Raw genomic sequence first — 20054 nt, forward strand, 5'->3', positions numbered from 1 at the left:
AGGACAGGCAAGTCCTCGGTTTTCAGGGTGCAATTAGAGAAGAAATCACAATATCAATATCCTGAGCTGGAGGAGGCCCACAGGGATCAAAGTCCAACTCCTGGATGCTCACGTGGCAAAAATTCTCCAGCAGTACTTCACTACAAAGTGAGATGCAGCCACAGAAAACACAAGGAAGTTTTATCAGAGGTCGGTGATGGGATCATCCCGTGGGAATGTGCGGTAGGACAAAGCTGGGCACACAGTGCAGGCAGAGTTTTGCTCCTCCATGGACAGTCTCCATATCCAACGGGCGCTCCCGAGATTTCAGCTGACAAGATCGAGCAGAACATGTGTAGCAGCGACTCAGGGAGCCCTGCCAGGAGCTCTCATCAAGTTGACATGTGCTTTGATAACTCCAAGGCTCTCCCCCATCTCCAGCAGCTCCGAGAGCTGCCTACTCCCTCCCGGATGGAGGGGAAGCGAGGCCCCCCCCGCCACGGATCGAGCGACAGTTCTATTTGCAGGCCAGGAACACGCTGTACCCCTCGGGGTGGCTGCACCACAGGAAGCACGATTAAACCTGACAGGGGACCCCATGGAAGACCAACAGGGAAAGGTTGTACAGCCAAATCAGCCCCCCGCTGCCTCCAGTGCGCCCGAGTGAGCCACACACACAGCTCAGTGGTTACCCCACAGAGCACAGGCTTTGCACCCCCCAAAGACCACAAATCTGGCATAAGCTCCTGCTGTATTTTCATGAAAAGGTCATTTCTCTCTGTATCTGTATTAACCAAGATACTGACTTGTCTTTGAGGTGAGTTCTTCCAGCCCTGGATGATGCCTCCCCCGGTTTGTACAGACCCAAACCTTGATTCCGGCAGACAACTCTAAATATTGTTCAATATAATCAAATCAGACCAGCCAGCCAGTTGTTTGGGGTGGAATACTGGTCTGGAAACCCTCCCAAGCTCAGGAGTGACAGTGGAGATACGGTCCAGCGATCCCAGTGCTCGCGGAGCATCTCAAATCACACGCTGCTGACATCTAATCAGGGGAGCTCTGTCAAGCTCCTGCTCCATTATTACAGCAAAGCTCTTAAAGAGGAAAGGGGGAGGGGGGAATCAAGCACAGCAGCAAGCAAAAAATAAGGAAAAAAAAAATCAGCCTCCAGTAGGACAAGCATCTCATTTAAGGCTTTAATTAGTCTTCAAACACATAATGGGTTCTGGCACTATAAATCCACTTGACCTCTATTATTGTCAGCACTCGCCTGATAAATGGTGGCATTTGTTTTCCCAGTTGTTACTGGGATAGAACAATACTTTTCTCTAAATAGAGAAAGCAAATAATATCAGTTATTTACGATGACTGTGCCATAAAATGCTGGCGCCAAGCTGCTGTGTGCCCGTCCCGAGAAGGACCATCTGCTTACCCCCCATCCTGCAGTCAGGAAAGGAGCAGGGAATCCCAACAGCCCTTCCATGAGGATACAGCCAGAGGGCACAGTGGAAATAACCCTATCAGTTATTTGAGGTGTTTTCTGGCTACATAGTCCAGACAAAAGCCAAGAGTCAGAGCTTACAACAGAAAGGAGAGTCCACGTGAAAATAAAGGGGAAGCTGTGGGGAGGTTGTTTTCAACATCATGTCACATCATTCCTCAGGAACACTCTGGGCCCATGCAAGCTCCTCCATCAGCTGTCCATGGCAGAACTGGGAGCCACAAGGCCAGGAATGATCCATCTGTTGCTGGGAAGATCAGGCTCCAGCACGTTTGCTCTGACGAGCTGAACCCGTCGGCACACGGAGCACAAGCTGAGCAAACACCAACCTCCCAGACAGACCCTGAGCTCTGCAAAAACCTGCTCCAGAATAAGAATCTTGCAGTTTTTTTTCCCCCGTGGCAAAACTGTTCCTTTAAAAAAGCTACATACAGTATGTGGTAACAAAGAGAAGCTCCTTTTGAATCAAAATGCTCGTCTGGCTGACTTGGCAGAAGATGCTCTGTGTACGTGTCACCCGGGTTCTGCATCTCCAGAATCCAGTCTGACAGCTGAGGAACTGGCTGAAAATAACTGAAATAACAGCAATACTGCACATCTACACGGCATCCAGGAGCCCTGGGGCGTTTGCTGACTGCACTCAGGGTGAGCAGCCATCCCAGAGGCTTCTCAGGTGGGGACAGGGAATAAGGAGACGCTCTGGAGCCTTCACATTCACATGGAGGAGATAAGGCTTGGAGCAAGAGTCCTCCTTGGGGATAAAGATGGCACAAGGGAGATATTTATTTTTTTCTTATTTCCTATTTATTTCCCCCAGTGGAAGCAAACCCAGGGTAGGAAAGCTGCAATCTTTGAGTACAAGGTGATGCCTTACAACACTAAGTCCCGTGATGTTGGGCACATCTTTGATTTCAGTTTTCCAAAGGTGCAGTGGGCATTGGCTTATCTCTAACCACGGCAGGAATAAGGCCTATTTGCAAACAAAGCATTGGTAATTTGGGTCAAAGAATGAAGTATTTTGGGGTGTATTTGCAGAAAACACAGAGCACCCAATCATGCAACACCTCACCCTCAAATCCGAGCCTGGGAGCTTGTGGGAAGCTCGAGCCATGTCAGGCACAGCCTCCTCTAACCCCAGGCAATCGTCTGCTTAATTGATTAACAGCTGTGGGGACAGGAGGATCTTTTGGGAGATAAGATGAAGTGGGTGGAGCAGGCTGGGAGGAGACATGTAACCCCAGGGCTAACTCAGGAGCAGTGTGATAGATTTGGCAGGAGCACCTGGCTCTCTTCTGAGGGCAGGATTTTCTCTGCCAGGATTCAGCAGAGTCTCATGACCTCCCATCTTCCATTATCAGCTTGTGTCGAACAAGCAGAGATCAAAAAGAAACCGAGTTTGAGCAAGAGAGTGACAGTAATTAACAGGGGCAACATCTCCAGCAGCCAGACGGGCCCAAGGACACACTGTGTCCTCCAGACTGACTCAGGGAGGGCAGAGAAACAGCGACCATGTGTCAGCTTTGCAGCCAAACACCCCCAGCAAAATCCTCTAAAAAGAGGGGGAATGCACTTGATCCCTCCTCCTGGATGCTGTTGGGATCAGTCTCCAGCTCCCACCAGCCAGGCACTTCCCAGCTATCGGAACACGGCTGCCCACGCTGGGCTGGGAATCCATGAGCTCTGTCCCTACAAGCTGCCAGGTGTTTTTGTAAGCAAAGGTCAGTTGTCTGAGTGCTTTTCCCTGCCAAGTGAGGGAGGATGGTTCCTGAGGTAAGTCAAGAGATCACTGTGATTCATATCGAGGGTCTGGCCTTGCCTTGCTCAGTGAAGTCCCAAAGCAGACCATGGTCATCCATACAAAAACCTTTAAGAGAGAAAAAGTAATTCTAACTTGGCAAGAAAAAGAACTTGCTTCTTCTCCTTTCTTCCTCTGTGCTGCATAAAAAAATACATCAAGCAGAGGCATCTTGTTCCTGATGGCAAGACTGTCCTGCTGGACAAAAGAGCATCATAACCATTGGCATTTCCTACACACCAGGTACCAAAGGAAACTGTCTGTGGAAAGTGCCTTTGGGAACCAGACAGCACACACCAGAGCTGGGATGGCTGCTGGAGTCTGGAACAGCAGCCAAAGGGAACTTCAGGCTTCCCAGAACTGATAATTTCCAAAAAGTTCTCTCTCCCCACAACAAGAGATCCCTTGATTTAATGGATGGCTTTGCCAAAAGCCACGTTGTGCCTTCTCTGCCACAGGCTTCAAGAACTGGCCTCTGCCTCATCCTCCCTTCCAGCACTTGCTGTCTCCCCTGGCATCAAGATCAAACAAACACCTGAGTTTCACTGGCACAATGTCTTCTCTTCAGGTCCTGGAGCATTTCCTCTGCTGTGAGCCAAGAACTCCTGCTGTATTTTACATGGATGCAGGGAAGGAGGCTCATATACACAGCAAGATGAAGGAAGAACATTAAATATTTCTTAACACTTTGAAAAGGTTATTTTGGAACTTCCTAAAGCCAATACTGGGGCAGTCTGAAGTGAGTGCTGAATTGCTCAGTTTAAATCCAAATGACTCAGAGGTTCATCCCCCCCATCAGCGCTGCTGGAATGATTTAACAGCTGTAACAGCAGAGGTTACTCAGATTTAGAAAAAACTCATTATGAAGATAATGAAGAGGCATCCTTCAGAAGTCCTAAATTTCCACTCCACGGAAGCAGCATTCCCACCACAGACACAGGTCTTTTGGACCCCTTCCTGCAGGCACATGGGAACATTTGCTCCAGCTCTTCTCTGTCAGAGCCCAATAAAGCAACCAGACCACCTTGCATCCTTGCCTTCCACTTGGCCAAAAGCTTGTCAACACCCTCATCCATCAAACCCCTGCGTAAGCAGGTCCAATTAACCAGCACGGCCTCGGGCTTTCATTTTCAGAATGAAAAAAGGCTGAGCTGCAGCCCATCAGCTCCTGGGGAAAAAAAAAAAAAAATCAAATGGAGTTGAGGATATTTAATTTTAAGCAATTTGAATTGCTATCCTCACTCAGTGTGACTGGTAGGGACGGGGCAGGTTCCATGCTGAAGCCGTTAGGGATGTGACCCCGCACTCATCTGCTCAGAGGAAGCCAAATGCTTCCTAGACAGTGAAATCACAGCCTGAGGGAGCAGGGCTGTCCCACTGTCAGCAAGATGCTGGTCTCAGACAGCCACATCTCTCGGCTGACAGTCAGTTTTCCGCAGGAGGGTTGAGCAAAACATGGAGGAGGAACATCCCTGTCCCTGGGCAGCATCCCAGCCCCAGGCACGGGCTGGCAGGGGGTACAGCACCACCCCTCCCTGCCTGCGTCAGCACAGGGATGGTCAATCTGCCTGTTTCATCCCTAAACACCTCTTAGGTACTTCAAAGACATTTAAAGCAAGCAAACAAACAAAAACAAACAGGCTGGAAAACATAAAAGCAGATTTCTTCTCCCTCAGTCTGATTGATCCGAGGGTTCAAAGATTCCTGTGAAGAGGCAAACCCAAAACTGCATCGAGGATGCAAAGCCCCACAATCAAAGCCCCGCAGAGCTGATCACTGCTGAGGAAGGAGTGGGATTTCATGCCCACCTGGGCTCAGCTGCCACTGCAGAACACAACCTGAAATGCATCTGCCTCACGCAGGGGTGAGAGCACCCAGCACGGAGCCTCCTGAGCACCAAACCAGCAGAGCAGCCTCCTGCAGAAGATGAGCAGAGGGTGGGGGAAGTCAGGCTGAGTCCTTCTCTGCCCTCAGAGCTGTTGGGCACGGCGGGGCAGAGGTATTTGTGTACTGCAAACAGCACAGAAACCGTGCCAGGAGCCAGCTCACAGCACTCGGGAAGCATCCACATGCCAACGCCTCCTGGAACACCTGCATCCCTCCCCACCTACACCCAGCTGCCAGGAGAGGTGTTGCTTGGTGTCTCCTGACACTGCTGCTGCCAGCAGAGATGATGGCTGAGGCTGACGTGCTGCTGAAAGCAAAAGAAAAGCAGCCCAGAGTGAGTTTTTGCTTTGGAGGGGCACCAGGGCTGGCCTGGGCTCCTCCCTGCCCTCTGCCAGCGCCTGCAGCCCTGGGGGGTGAGTGATCCCTGTTCCTGTGCTCCCCTCCCAGCTGGTGCCAGCACCCAAAGGGGACAGCTGGCACCGGGGAAGTGAAGAGGGCAATGCTGCAACGTGCACCAGAGATTTACCCACCCAGGGCCAGCCCAGCAGGCACTGCCTCCAGGCTGGGACTGGGAAGGGCTCAGCTCTGTGCTCCTGGATCTCCTGTGACCCACAGAGCCCTGGGCACAGCTGACCCACAGCCTCAGCCCAGCCCAAGTGACCTGGAAAAGGGCAGCCAGGGAGGGGGACATCAGGGCTATCCTGGGAATAGGGCTGGCTGTTTGCACCCCAGGACATCTCCCAGCACTCCTTGTCCTGGTTGCCTTCACCCTACAAAACAACTCCCCTGTGGCCAGAGCAATGCCCCTCACTTCTCTCCCAAAGGCAAAGCCAACCACTACTCAATTCTTAACCTGCAGTGTGTGAAAGAGGACAAGACCATTTTTCAGGGCCACATTTTTGGTTGTTTGCAGAAACAAACCCAACCTCTATTTATTTACTTCATGGTTCAGCTACTCTCCAGCTTCCTTCAGTTTGTTGCTTTAAGCTCTCTGTGTTTGCGTTTCTCAACAAGGTCGTTCCTTTCACAAGACTTCTGCAGCACTGCCCCACTCCCCTGGCCTCCAGCTTTGTCTTCTGACGTCCAAATACGCTCAGAATATTAATTAAAATCACAAAGTGTTCAGCAAGAGGAGCCAAAACAGCAGAAGAAAACATCAGACACTCCTTCCACCCTCAGGCCCCCCGTGAAGGGCAATGCCCAAGACCCAGAAGCAGATGTAACCTGGGAAGGACATCACAGTGATGGTCTGGCTCAGGCTTTCCCAGCCTTTACTCTACCTGCTTGATGAAATTAATGTGTTTTATAACAGGCCTGCCTTATCAGACAATTTTAGCATCCTTAGGAATATGCAGCTCTTTTATAACCTTAAGCAGGGAAAAGAACCTGAAGGGGGAAAAAAAAATGTAAAGCTCTCCTGACCATGAGATTTGTCGACATCAAAAGGCATGGCTGGTTCAGAAGTCAACTTGAATCTCGACTCTCTCACCTGCTTCCTATTACAGAACCAGATGTTCCTCTTGCTGTAAATTGCTGCTATTAATAATATAAATAATTACACTTTTCTAATCATTTAATAGGTGCACAGGACGGTACCAAAATTTCTGGCAGGCATCAAATGCCTCTCCCCTCTCTTAAGGGCTCAGACACACTGGTGGCCTCTCATCCTCCACATGATTTCAGAGTAAGAGAGCTGAAGCCAGGACAAAAGCTAAGAGAGCCAGGCTCCTCTCCATGGGCTGTGCTGCACACCCATCCTCTCTCCAAAACTCCATGTGACAGGGACAGCACTTTTCCCACCTGAGATGTGCCTGTAAAAGCACCCAGTGCTTAGCCAGGTGTAGTTCCCACACTCCCTTCCTGTGGCAGGATGGTGCTGCACAGCCCCAGCCCACAAACACAGGGGTAGGGCTGGTTTTCACCTCCCCAGCAGGTTCCCAGGACCCGGCGAGGGGAAGCCCTGCTCTGCCAGACCCCTCCCTCTCTCTCCCCTGCAAGCCCCAGTCATTTACTGCTTTTCCTCCCAAGAACACTTTGTCCTTCTGTTGACAAACGGCCTCAGCCTTGGGAATGTGAGCAGCAGCACCACAGATTAACGAGGTCACTGCAACCTCCAGAACTCTGCCTGCAGCTGCTCAGCCCCTTTCCCATCCTCCAGCGATCTCACACAGACCTGCACGGCTCTGCCTCAGCCTGAGGAGAGGAACATCCCTGCTGGCTCCAGATGTCAGCACAGCACATCTGGATCACTGGAGCCACACTCTGGCTCTGCCTTGCCCTGCCTGGGGTAAAGCCCAGTGACTGACCAGGAAAAACCCCAACCCTTCAGTGCCACCCACACTGAGTCTCCTGTTGGGAGATGTGGGTGGTGGGGCTGTGTCACAGGGGACACTGCCACACACCAGGCTCAGCTCTCCCCATGAAGGGCTCTGTTTAGACCAAGACCCTCACAGTGCACTGTCCTCACACTGGGACACCAGGCCAGTCCACAGCAGGTGACATCCAAGCCCAGAGCCAACGGGGAGCGTGTTATGAGAGCAGAGACCCCCTTGCTCTATTTTTTCCAGCTAAGAAAAGGCTGTGCACTCCTGGCTGTGCAATACAGTCAGAGCTGCAGAGCCCCTCTCCCAGATGAACCTGGCTGGACCCTTTCCACCACAGCTCTTCCACATAACATGCTCACAAGCCCCACCCAAACACGTCTCAGCACCCAGTGCTCTCATGCCCACACAGTCCTTGGCACTGCCCTCCTCCTGCACTCCCAGCCCAAGGGACCTGGCACCCCATCAGCCCAATTCCACCACACTTCCCTCTGACCAACATCAAGGTTCATTTCCTGTTCCCCTTTCACAACCAAGTAACTTGCCAAAAGGGAAGCCCCCAAGGAGATGTCAGGAATGAGAGGAAGGCTCCGGCTAATGCGTTTTCCAGGAGTTACAAGGATGAACTAACGTGCAAAAGGAGGCTGGGACAGCTGTTGTGGCCCCCACGGCCTTTGAGGCAACAGCACAGCTCCAATGGGGCATGGCAGGACACACACTGGCTCCCTCACCATGTTTGATTTCCCAGAAAAAGCTTCAGCACTGACGTGGCCAGCGACACCTTTGAGATCGATACCGAGAGCAAACACACACAGCCAGCCTTTCCCTCCCAGAGCCTGAGCCCAAGCATCACCCTCTCCACGTCAGTTCTACCACCAGGAAAGGGAACAGTCCGCCTGGGAAAGCGTGTCTGTGCTAACAAGGTCATATTTAATCAGCCAGCACCTCCTGGGACGTGGCTGGGGCTGTGTGAATTAACAAGTCTGCCCGCAGCACAGAGCAGCCAGCTGGCAGTGCCCGTGCCAGGCACCCACCAGGGTCTGCAGTGGGCACTTCCAGGACATTCCTTGAGCTGGGGACACACAGCAACAGAGGCAGAATGACCCAGTGTCCAGTGCCTTCTGTCTGCCGTGACCACATCTTGCCACTTTCTTGTCTCCAGGTTCAGCATCACTGCAGGTGCCCCAAGGGTGAGATGTCACCCAGTGGACTGATGCTCCCAACCTGCCTTCAGCCCCTGCCCTAGGCTTCTTCTTGGGTGCTAATCAGAACAAGAGCAGCCAAAAATCCCTGCCAGTCACTTCTGAAAGCCTGTGGTATCAGTCAAATCAGTTAAAAGGGCCCTGCAGAGCTTTAAAAGATACAAAAGCCGATTTGCTTCATGGCATGGGGAATTTTATTCCCAATGCAGATTAATTCCATTAACTCGTTCTGTGCCCTTTTTTGGGGTGATCCTTCCCTGCCCTTGCAGGTTATGGAAAGCACAGAGCAAACACATCACAACCTCCTTTCCTTTGAAGGCACTTGTATTTCCTGCCCACTTGCAAACGCCTCCCCCTCCCCACATCACATCCTTCCAGAGACCTTCCAAGTGCCACCAAAAGCCCAGAAACTCACCTTGTGCTTCATAGCCAGCATAGTGATGAGCTGCACCCACGTCCTCATCCCCAGGGCCCAGGCCAAGGGCTGACCTGAGCTGGGCCATGTTCACCTGCGCCGTCAGCTCCCCGCTCCGGTCCCCGATCTGCAGTGGGAACACCAACAGGGCAGCTGGTTAAAGGCATGTGCTCCAAGCAAACAGCCCCAAGCAAGGGATTTGCCAGTCCCATCTCAAAGCAGACACAGAACCAGCCAGAAGAGAGCTTGGAGACACCTTGAGAGACCACACAGCCCAGCTTTCAGCCCCAAAGGAGCTCTCTGAAACTATTCCTGGGTGATAGTTTGGGACGGGATCTGTGTGTGCTGTGCTGCACCCTAGAACACAGTTCTGTGGAGTTCAGAGAGGGCTCAGCTCGCCCACTGCCACAGAACTGAGCCACAGTTAAATCTGCATGTCTGGTCCGTCCTGCAGCCACACATGGCTTGGCAGAGAGCCCTGGAAATCTCAGCCCCCTTCCTCAAGTATTTCCATGGTTACTGAGCACCAGACACTGCTCTGCCATCAGCCACGTGAGCAGTGTCACACCAGGGCTCGGATGCTCCAAAAGCCCTTCTCTCCTGGCTCAGATCCATACAACTTTGAGTTGTTCCTAGTGATCTACCCACACAAGACTCCAAAAGTCTTTTGGAGTCCACATTTTACCCAAACTTCCACCTCTCGCTGGCCTGAGGCCAAGGAAGCTGATGGTACATCTTTAGGAAGAGATCTGTCCAACTGCTCCTGCTGCTTAAACAGGGACATGACACCGGGTGCTCCTCAAAGTTCAACTGAGCGACAAAACGCTGGCGCTGCACATCACCAGAGAACACAGAGAGGTCACCCAGACACAGCCTCTAATCTTCAGAGCAAGAGCAGCCTCTGTGACAGAGGAAGACCTTGGCTGTTCCCCTGGAGAGGCCCAATTCCCTGTTAAATGCCTGGCAACAGCTCTTTTGTGGCCCTGTGCGATAGACGGCAGCAGGAGCCGTCCTGGAACAAAATCATAAATCCCCACATTATTTATGACAAAGCCCCAAGCGCCAGTAAAGGGAGGCAGATCAAAGGGCTTATCATCAGCCATAAATCCCCCTGCCAATTACAGGAGATTTGCTGTTGACATCATCTCCAGAGAAATTACTATGTCCTGGTTAGGTCTTACAGTCCTTGATGCTCTATTAAATGCTTCCCTGACTTCCACTCATTCCAGATCATCTCCAAAGCCCTATTAACAACCCAGGAACAGACTGGCAGGACAATGATCCTGAGCATGACCTACCACACAACACACCACAGCAGAGCCCTGTTTTCTGCCCTCAGCTTCCCAGGAGCCTCTTGCCACACTTAGAGATGGCAAAGGTATCCCAGAGCAGTGTCTGAGAGCTGGGGCAGCTTCCAAGGTTTTTAGGTACACATCCCTTATTCCAGCTGTTTCAGAGGAATTTTGTCAGTAACCCCAGTCATCCTGCAGCAGCTTCCAGTGTGGTCACCCTGAGCAGATTTCATTTGGATTCAAATGTCACCGTCAGATTTTGGGGGAGGGAAAGGCAAAAAGTGATGGAGAAGTGAGTTACAAACATTGGTGTGATAAGGTTTAATTTCACAAGGTTTCTCCTGGGCAAACTGCTGGTTACAACAGCACAAGCAGCTCACTCATTTCCAAGACTAAGCTAAAACATCAGCTTTAACAGAACCACTGCTAGAAGCCAATGCAAGTTCTCCTCAAAGGGACAGTCTCTGCTCTGTAATTAATGATGGAGGGGACTTTATCAGCCACCTGCCATGAGGAACCTACTCCTGACATGGCCTGTGGTCACAGCCAGCACCCTGGAATGAGAACCCACTGTGGTGGGTTTCCCCTCAAGCCCCAAAGGCCCCAAGACCAGCACTGCCTGTCCTCCCATTGCTCCTCAGCTGCATTTCACTCTGAGGAGCCAAGTCCAGCTCCAGAGCTCAGCCTGCACTGCCACAGCCCGAGCACAACAGAGCTGGAAAAGTTAATTTGTCCTAAAATGTACAGGGCCAAAAGAACAGTATTTCTTCTGTGTGTCTGATAAGTATAATTAAATCTGTAATTAGGCTGCTGTGTCAGCCCTACTCTGAGATTTCGCCAACCCAACAGACAGGCAGGAGAACACCCAGCTCACTCACATATGGTGATTTCAATTAGTGCTTCAAGAGGGCAATTTCTTCATCTGGGGAAGACTAAAGAGGCCGTGGCCAATTTCCTCAGCACCCTGGAAGGAGCAAACAATGGAATTCTTGCCTCCTGCACTTCTGAGCCACCCAAACCCAGGGTGTGTTCTTGCAGCAGGAAAGCTGCAGTGAGCTGGGAGAGCAGGTCTGTGAAAACCATGGGAGCTGCACACATGACACCCCAAATGGTGTGGCAGTGGCACAGGGTGGCTGCAGGCTGTGTGTGCCCAGTGACAGCATGGATTGTGTTAGGACACTGCTGGGGTTCCCACCTGGCAGCTGGGACCCCCTGCCAGCTCTGCTGAGAGGAGACAGCTCCCCAGGCACACACTCTGCTGCAGTGCAGAACACAGAGAGCTCAGGAGCTGCCCTTGTGTTCTCCACGTGTTTAACTGGCCAGTAAATGCAGCCAGAACACAGCTGGCTCATCTCAGTCAGAATGTCAGGAAAGGGGGGGACTTACTAACAGATGGGACACCAAGAGGTATCAGAGCTCCTTCACCTTGGCCAGCAGAGCAGACAACTGGTGCCCAGGTCCTTTCTCACCCTTAGCTTAGCAAAGCACAGCTAAGACATTTGCTGCAATTAAGGGGAAGACTGGGAGCCTCCCATCAAAAGAATGTTTTCCTGCCAAGCTCTGCAGTTCCTAAGGACACCACTGAAACAACACATAGAGAAGGGCTTTCCAGAGCAGTCACAGTAGGAGAAGAACTACATTAATAGAACTTAGTGGCATAAAATAACCTTCCTCTCACCACGGGGGACTGGTTCCCTCTGATCTGAACCAGCATCTCTTACCTCTTGGGAGATTTCAAGATGTTTCCTTGCAAAGTGCAAAGCCTGTTCATGGCTCCCCAGTGAGACGTAGGCATTTCCCAGACTCCAGCAGGCTCTTCCTTCTCCCACCCTGCAGAACAGGAAACTGTCAACCACAGAAACTCTGGGCAAAGCCCAGCAGCTCAGCAGCCCTTTCAGGGCCTTCCTGAGAGTGCTGACAGCCAGGCTTCTTGCTATGCTTTCATCTACACAACAGTTCTACAAAAGAAGATGAAGTGTGTTGTGCATCTTAATCTCCTCTTCCTGAGGTCAGCGAGAGCTGGGGATGAACAGCAGCCTCAGAAGCAGGTCTGTGCCCACAGTGACACAAAACTAAGCAGTGTAGCAAGGGCCCAGGATGGTTTGGCTTCACTGGTGAGCACCAGACCAAGAAGGGAAGCCACAGCTCCTGTCCAGCTTCCACCTCACACAACAAGGGCTCCTCTCCAGAGGAGCATCAAGAGGGAACACAACATCCAGCCCTTTGGTTCTACAAGAGCCCAGAGCTAAACTAGTGAGAAGATGGCAAGGAGAGAATGCTGCAGGCAGGCAACAGCCTCAGCTGAGTCCCAGCACTGCATCACCCAGGGGGCACAACTGGAACTGCCCAAAAGCCAAGTGAATATTGACTGGTTTCCACAAGGTCTCCAGGGCACTGCTTCTTGTTTCCTGAAGCCTGGGAAAGCAGGTGGGTGTGGAACCTGCCCTGTGCAGCCCTGAGCCCCAGCCTGGGGACATCCCAGTGCCCCTGGAGGTCCAGCAGCTGTTTGCAGGAGCAGGCAGAGCCTCCTGCTCCCCAGAGCCTGCTCAGCTCTGCAACCGAGCAGATGTGGGGGGAGAAGGGATAAAAAAAGCACCTGGGGGTGCGGGGGGAGGTTCAGCATGACTGCAACTCCCTTTTCAGAGGTTTGGGCGGGTTGATCAGCATTTCAACGTTTTTCTTGTCACCCTGTTCAATACCTTCTGCTCATAGGGTGTGTTCCCAGAAACGCAGGAGCCCACAGGCCTGCACCCCCACACAGCATGATTCACCCTTGGGTGGGATTGTACCTTCTCTGAGCAGATACTGCCCGGGTGGTGGCACAGCTCTCCCATCCTGAGGTCCCTGCTCCATCTAGTGGAGGACACCCAGCTTCCCAGAGAATTCAGCATAATGCTGAAAGTCACTTCAGCTGCAAGAAGGCTCAGGATCACAGAGTATCCAGCAAAAAGGAACCAACCCCTCGTAAAAGAATATATTAAATTCTTTTTAAAAAAACTAAGAGGCCAAGCCTCCAAATAAGGAGGGATGAGGCCAAGAAACCTCATCTCCACATCCTCTGTGGAAGAGCATTTGTTTCTACATGGAAGTTTCCAGCGTTAACCCAGAGCAACAGGACAAAGTGGCACATATTTATGCCCTAAGCACACAGTTTCTAAGGAAGACACAGTGTTTGTGGACTTGGGGGAGCTTTAGAGGGGCCATTCTGGGGTAACACAGCAGCAGCCACGTGGCAAAGCACTGAACACGATGCATTTTTGTGAAGCACTCTTGTGACAGATCTCAGCCCACACAGACACAGCATTAAGGGCACAACCTCCACGGTTGAATGACATGATAAAGGTGTCAATCATGTCACGTTTCTTACAGATGACTGGACCAAGGCTTGGGTTTTGAGAGATTTCTAATGACTTTCAAGAACACATATCACCGTTTAACCCCAGCAACAGAGAACAGCAGGTCAGGGAAGGGTCAGTGCTCTGCACCCAGGAGAGACCCCCTTCCCTGAGGCACTTCTTTACCTGTCTCCCAGCTCCTGTGCTATCACCAGGTGCTTTAGGTGGTACTCGATTGCTCTTTCATAGTCCTGAAGCAGCGTGCACGTGTTTCCAAGGCTGTAGCAAGCCTGGGCTTCTACTGCTTGGTCTTTGAGTTGTCTGGAGAGCTGGAGCGTTTTCCTGCAGGGCAGAGGTGGGAATGAAGAGACCTGGCCACTGCAAGGTGACAGAGAAGTCCCCCCTTTGGCTGGGAGGTCCCCCTTTGGCACACGCTGCGCTGCAGTTGATGCCTGTGAGGTGGATGTATCACCCCCCCTGCTGAGCACCACACGTGCCACTGGCCTCCAGATCCCTTGTCACAGCCCCCCCGAGCTTCGGAATTCACTGCAACAGGTCAAGATTCCCATGGGAAGAGGAACAGGTCAAGATTTCCCCGGCACTTACTTGTAGTACTCCGCGGAGATGTCGAACCTGCCGAGGAAGATGTGAGCGTTGCCCAGGTTGCTGTAGGCTCTGCGCTCGGCTGCCTTGTCCCCAAACTCCTTGGCAATGGCCAGGCGCTGCAGCAGAGACAGGGCAGTGGGCACAGGGGGCACTGACAGCTTTCCATCCCTCACCAGCTCCTCTGAGACATCAACATCTCGGTTTGCAAAGCTCCCACCCAGCCAGGCCGTGTTGTACCTGCCTGTCAGGGCTGGGTGCAGCAGGAAATCTCTCCCTCTTTTTTTGCAATTCAGCATCAGGAAAGGCCTTTGAAAAAGTTCCATTCCCATGCTGTCCCCCAGAACTTAAAACCCAGGACTGAGTTTCCAGGGGGCTGAGCACGTTCCACTGCAAGGAAACTGGTACTCACTGAAACAGAAGTTAAACTGCATTTGAATTGGGGCAGGGACTGTGTCACCTCACCCTCCTGTAAAGCTTTACAGAAAGTTATTATGTTCTACAAGCAGCATTTATTCTTGATCAACAGCTCTTTCAGCAGCTTAATTAAATTCATGGCTTGCATTTATTAAAATCTAGACTGAGACAAATTAAGAGCAGAAAAAAAAACCTTGCTAGACCCAGCTGCAATTTGCCCTTGGATACCTCCTTCGGTTTCCAAGCCAACAGCACCCTTCCCTCAAGCTGCTCATTAGGTGCTGATGGGGACTGGAGTAAGATTTGCTCAGTGTGAGTTACTACAACAGGGTTCACACAGGAGGGAGAAAAACTGCTGGGGGGAAACATCTCCCTGTGCTCGGTGGGATGTGGTGAGAAGGAAAGCTGCTTCCACAGCCCCTGAGCCCAGGAAGGCAGGCAAAGGTCTCCTACCTCCTTGTGGAAGGCTATGGCTTCACTGAAGTTGCCAAGCAAGTACTGGGTGTTGCCAAGGTTGCCATAAGCACGGCCCTGAGCAGCTCTGTCCCCCAGCTCCTTCACCAGGGACAGGTTCCTCCTGAAAGACACCAGAGCAGAAGGTGCAGTGAGACACAGCCAGTGCTCTGGAGGGGACACAGCGAGGAAACTTGCACAGACAGAAAGGAGAGCCAACCTGGAGAAGGTAATTTCCTCCCAACCACCTTTGCTGGGTGCAGGAGAGTCTGGTGACCTGTGCCAGGGCAGCTCTGGGAGCTCGTGCCAAACCAGGGGTGCAAGTCCCTGCTGCTCCCTCTCCTCAGGCAACGGGTGGCTGGTGCAGGAAGCACCCAGTGCTCACACAGAGATCCCACATTCAACCAGAAATGGCCCCTTCACTGCACAGGGCAGAACCAGGGGCACGGGAGGAAGGAGATGACCTGGAGCAGGACAGGGACACACCTGGGGAGAGGGGCAGGATCCACAGTCTCATGGCAGAGCTCTTCTTTGGCATCTTCCCAGCATTTCTTTACCTTGTTTTTCCCCTTTTACACATACAGCACACAGAGAAGGGTAGAGCAGGCACAGCTGGCACAGATTTACCCACTGGCTATGCTACATGCACCACTGCTTGGAAAAAGAATGGTGAGCTATTTATAGGCACTATCACATCCTCAGATATGAGGAGACAGATGTAAGCTCCTGTCTCTCTCTTCATTTAAAATGCCTACTTAAAAAACCTGCCTTATAAAAGCAAAACTCTGAAGTACAAGGAGAAAAACATAAACCCAAAAGACTGGTGACAACCCTCCTGCGTGGGACATCACAGGGATCTTTGAAACTATTTAGGAAAAGAAAGGATGTTGCAAGCAAGATAAAGTACAGATCCTTGAGAAGGACACGCAGGACTTCAAAGGGACTCTTCCCTTGGGTGACACAGAGTGGCCCCAGTGATGGAGACACACAGGGATCCATCCTCCTGGAGGCCAGCAGAGAGCAGCAGGGGCTACAGGAGCCAACAGTTCAGCTTCCCAACACAGACTATTGAACTTCAGTGCAGGATCATAATTCAAACCACAGTGAGTTTTGCCAAGGCAATGCCAGGATGAATTTTAGCTCCAATTTTATAGAAGGCTTGTAGTCCTTTCCTCACCTTCCTTGAGATTAATTTGCCACCATAACTTGGCATCTCAGGGAAATATTTCTAATTCATTTCAACATGCAAATTCTCATTCAGGGGCCCTGTTCCCTGCAGGAGAAAGGGCTGGCCAAGCTTGGATACTTACTCATAATATTCTGAAGCTTTCTGCAGTGTCTCCTTGACTTCCTGAGGGAGGGAGCCTGGGTCCTGGGCCATGTTCCATGATAAGTGCTTTCCCTTGGCATGGTAAACATTTCCTATATTATAGAGTGCTCTGGCTTCACCTACCTAAAAGGAGGAAGAGCAGGGAACAGCAAGATATGACACTTCACATCCCAGTATGGACCTTTCCACTGCTGGGCAGGGATGGTCAAAGGCAGGAGCCCACATTTTCCTCTCCCCATCTTCACCCTCCTGGCAGCTGTTACTGCCAGCACCACGAGAGCAGTGCTGGCAGCCAGAAGGGAGAGCTTCACCCTCCACCTCCTTCCAAAGCCCACCTTCACCAGATCACATTTACTGACCAGCAGACAGATTATTTTTAAAGCCAGGAAATATTTCCTCTTGGATGCCACGAACCCATTACCTTGTCTCCCTGCTCCTGAGAAATGTCCAAGTGTCTCTGGCAACAAACCACAGCTTCATCAAACTGCCCGAGTATTTTCAGGGTATTCCCAAGGTTGCCACTTGCCTTGGCCTCTCCAATGCGGTCCCCAATGGTCCTACAAGGTGAGGGTGTTAAAGAGCTCACAGACTTTTACTCACCAGCTGCTGGAAGCAGAATTCAAGCTGCAGCAAGTGCTGTGTGGTACCTGCACCACATCCAGGAGCTCCCAGCACACACCCCCCGGCTGGAGACTTCACACAGGTCCCACAGTTCTGAAGACAGATCCTTGTTCCCTGTTGTGCTGCCTCAGGTGAGCTGCTCTAATGATTTCAGGTGTGCTCACCTGGGGACAGGAGAACTGGACACTGCCCTGCTCTTGCTCCAAGCACTCTCCTCACATCCCTTCCTCCACCTCCCTGCTCTGAAGGGAGCTGACCCGTTTTCGTTGCCCCCCGAGTTCTCCACAGGACAATCACCCTCAGGGCTACTTTTGGGGGTGTATTTCTGGGCAGATCCCCTCAGGTTGCTGGGTTCAGACCCCACAGAAGTTGCCCTTGCTCAAGGTTGTGTCTGAGGAGGATGAAGGCAGGGCTCACTCACTTACCTGGCCAGGGTCAGGTCGTGCTTATGGTACTCCAGGGCCTTGGAATACTCCTTTAGGTAGAAATAGGCATTGCCCAGCTGGCTGTAGATGGCACTGAGAGTCTTCAGGTCCTCAGTCCCCACCTGCACTGCTGCTTCGAAGAAGGCTGCCCCAGCTTTGAAGTCCCCAGCCTTGCACAAGCGCTCTCCTTCCAGGGCCAGTTCCAGGCAGGATGCCTCCATTCTGCAAAAAGCAAGGACATCATTCCTGGAGGAGTTCAACTGCAGTGCTCCCACACTGCCCTGTGATGGTTACAAAGTTTGCTTCATTGTACACCAATTTTCTCCTGGGCACGAGACACAGGAGCATCCAGATTCCACCTTCTCGGGGAAGGTGCCCCTGCCCACGGCAGGGGGTTGGAATGAGACAGTCTTTAAGGTCCTTTTCAACCAAACCATTCTGTGATTTACAGACCACACCTGCAAGAGGCCAAAGGGAGTCCCCTGGTTTCCAGCAAGAATCTGGATTAGAAACTCAGGGCTCTTGGCTCCAAGATGTGGAATCATCACAAGAGTAACTAACACGGCATCTTTCCTTCCAGGTGGTGCAGGGCACAGAAGCCATGTACCCACCACCTTCCTGCACCACCTTCCCAGGGGTAACAGAGAGGGGAGCCAAATTGTAACACATTTTTATTGGATAGCAGAGAAAACCCTGGACTGTGCAGAATTTCTTGGCTGAGCAGCTCCCAGCGCTCGGTGTCTGCTTTTCATTAACTCTCCTGCTGTCACTTTTTCCACACATTAGCCTTCAGGCCAGCTTTCCTCCCATGGATTTCTGACACCTTTGGCAATGGCACACACCATGCTGTCAGTGATACTGCTCCAAGAGAAAGGAAACGTGCTCCTTTGAGAGCTCCACCAAGCCCTCTCTGAATCACAGCTGTACCTGTTAGACCAGCATATCCAAAGTTCTCCAAAGGGACTCCCAACCTTACACTGGAAATGTCTTGCCTGCTGCAAAATCAGCCCCTTCCTAAGGAGGATGGACACAGCATGTTCCTGTTCCTCTATTCAGACACTTCTCTTTGCTCTCTTGGGCTTTTAAAAATACATCGAGCAGAAATGAAAAAGTCAAAACCACTGGGTCAGAGGTGGACATCTGCTGACAAAAAACACAGCTCCCTTGTCCAGGGGCAGAACAGCAACAGTCTGACAAAAGATAACAAATGCCCAAGGTGGTTTCTGTTCTGTTCTCAGGCAAAGAGCAATTGGAGGAAGTCCGTGGTACCCAGACCAAGAGAACAACTTGCCGAGCTGGCACCTCCTGGGGCAGTTTCCTGCTGAGCTCTGGGAGATGCTTCCCCAAAGCCACCCACGAGCCAAGGCCCAGCCCTGCAACTTGGACACCAAGGCTGAGGTGTGGAGGCCAAGCACAACCTGCCACCACATAACACCAATTCCAGGGCAGAATTCCTCCTGCCCCAGGTCTGTGCTCCCACATCTGCCCAAATCCGCACCCAGCACTTGCCTCCCCTTCCCGCAGGGGGCACAGGGAGATGCACGTAGGAAATACCAAATCCAACACATTTTCCCTACAAACAGGCAGAATGGTGCTTTCTCAGCTGCCAGGAAACAAAGCCAGTTCCTCTCTGAGCATAAACTGTCTGAAATCCAACCCCATTTGCTTGGCAATCTCCCTGCTGAGTCGGCTCCACATGGTTCCAAACACCCAAGGCTTGGCAGCCCCTCAGCCTCCTCCAGAGCAGGACAGCCCACAAGGACTGTCCAAACAAGAAAAATCAGCAAAAGAGTTGGTTTCAGCCTCTCCCAACACACCTGTGACCTCTTCTGCCTCGCTCTTCATTTGCCCCCAGAACCACCGAGTAATGAGGGAGAAGGGGATTGTGACACAGCTCCTGTGAGCTCCCACCTCAAACTCCCACACAAATATTTGATTCCAAGCTCACTGCAAGGCTCACATTTGAGTGGTTATTTTATTTACAGAAGAAAGCTGCTTGTGGTGCCAGTGCAGCATCAGCCCCTGCCTCAACTTTGATAAAGGAAATAAAAATATTAAGACTGTTAATACTAAAAATGTTTAACTTCTCTCTGCTGATCCTCTTGCTAGACCACAGGAAAAACTAGTAAGAATGAGCTTGGGGACCACAGCAAACTTCCATCAGTCCCAAGGCACATCCATGGCTTGTAGATCACTGGAGTTATTTATTGCCATCATCAGGTATTGACAAGTCTCTCAGCTGCAAGAAGACTTGGGACTGAAGAAAAACAAGAGACACCTTGTACTCAAATCAGCAGGATTAACTTCAGGCAGCTTTAGAGGAGATGAATCTTGAGAGGACCTGAAATGCAGGAACGAGCTGCTATCACAGGAATTAACATTGGATTCTTCTAATTGTCTTCCAGTTAGAAGACAGCAGAGACAGAAGCAAATTTCAAACTGGTTCCAGCTCAAATTTCAAACTGGTTCCAGCTC

The 20054-nt window shown here is 51.5% G+C and overlaps 1 protein-coding gene across 4 annotated transcripts in view; it reads right to left on the bottom strand.

Annotated features, from left to right (window-relative positions):
- GPSM1 (G protein signaling modulator 1) overlaps positions 1 to 20054 on the bottom strand; it is a 110116-nt gene that overhangs the window by 28882 nt on the left and 61180 nt on the right. For 3 of the 4 annotated variants that reach the window (XM_027687392.1, XM_027687391.1, XM_027687390.1), the window contains exons 2-9: positions 17580 to 17801; positions 16955 to 17090; positions 16514 to 16656; positions 15204 to 15327; positions 14337 to 14452; positions 13917 to 14072; positions 12117 to 12225; positions 9104 to 9230 (exon numbers count right to left, since the gene is read on the bottom strand). In XM_027687392.1, the coding sequence (XP_027543193.1) occupies positions 9104 to 9230; positions 12117 to 12225; positions 13917 to 14072; positions 14337 to 14452; positions 15204 to 15327; positions 16514 to 16656; positions 16955 to 17090; positions 17580 to 17800 (1132 nt within the window). In that variant the 5' untranslated portion in view covers position 17801. Of the gene's footprint in view, positions 1 to 1915; positions 2021 to 9103; positions 9231 to 12116; positions 12226 to 13916; positions 14073 to 14336; positions 14453 to 15203; positions 15328 to 16513; positions 16657 to 16954; positions 17091 to 17579; positions 17802 to 20054 lie in introns of those variants that run through there. The other variant, XM_027687393.1, reaches the window with a different exon arrangement.

Source organism: Neopelma chrysocephalum, unplaced genomic scaffold, assembly GCF_003984885.1.
Source record: "Neopelma chrysocephalum unplaced genomic scaffold, ASM398488v2 Primary Assembly neopelma1_74, whole genome shotgun sequence".
Classification (NCBI taxonomy): Eukaryota; Metazoa; Chordata; class Aves; order Passeriformes; family Pipridae; genus Neopelma; species Neopelma chrysocephalum.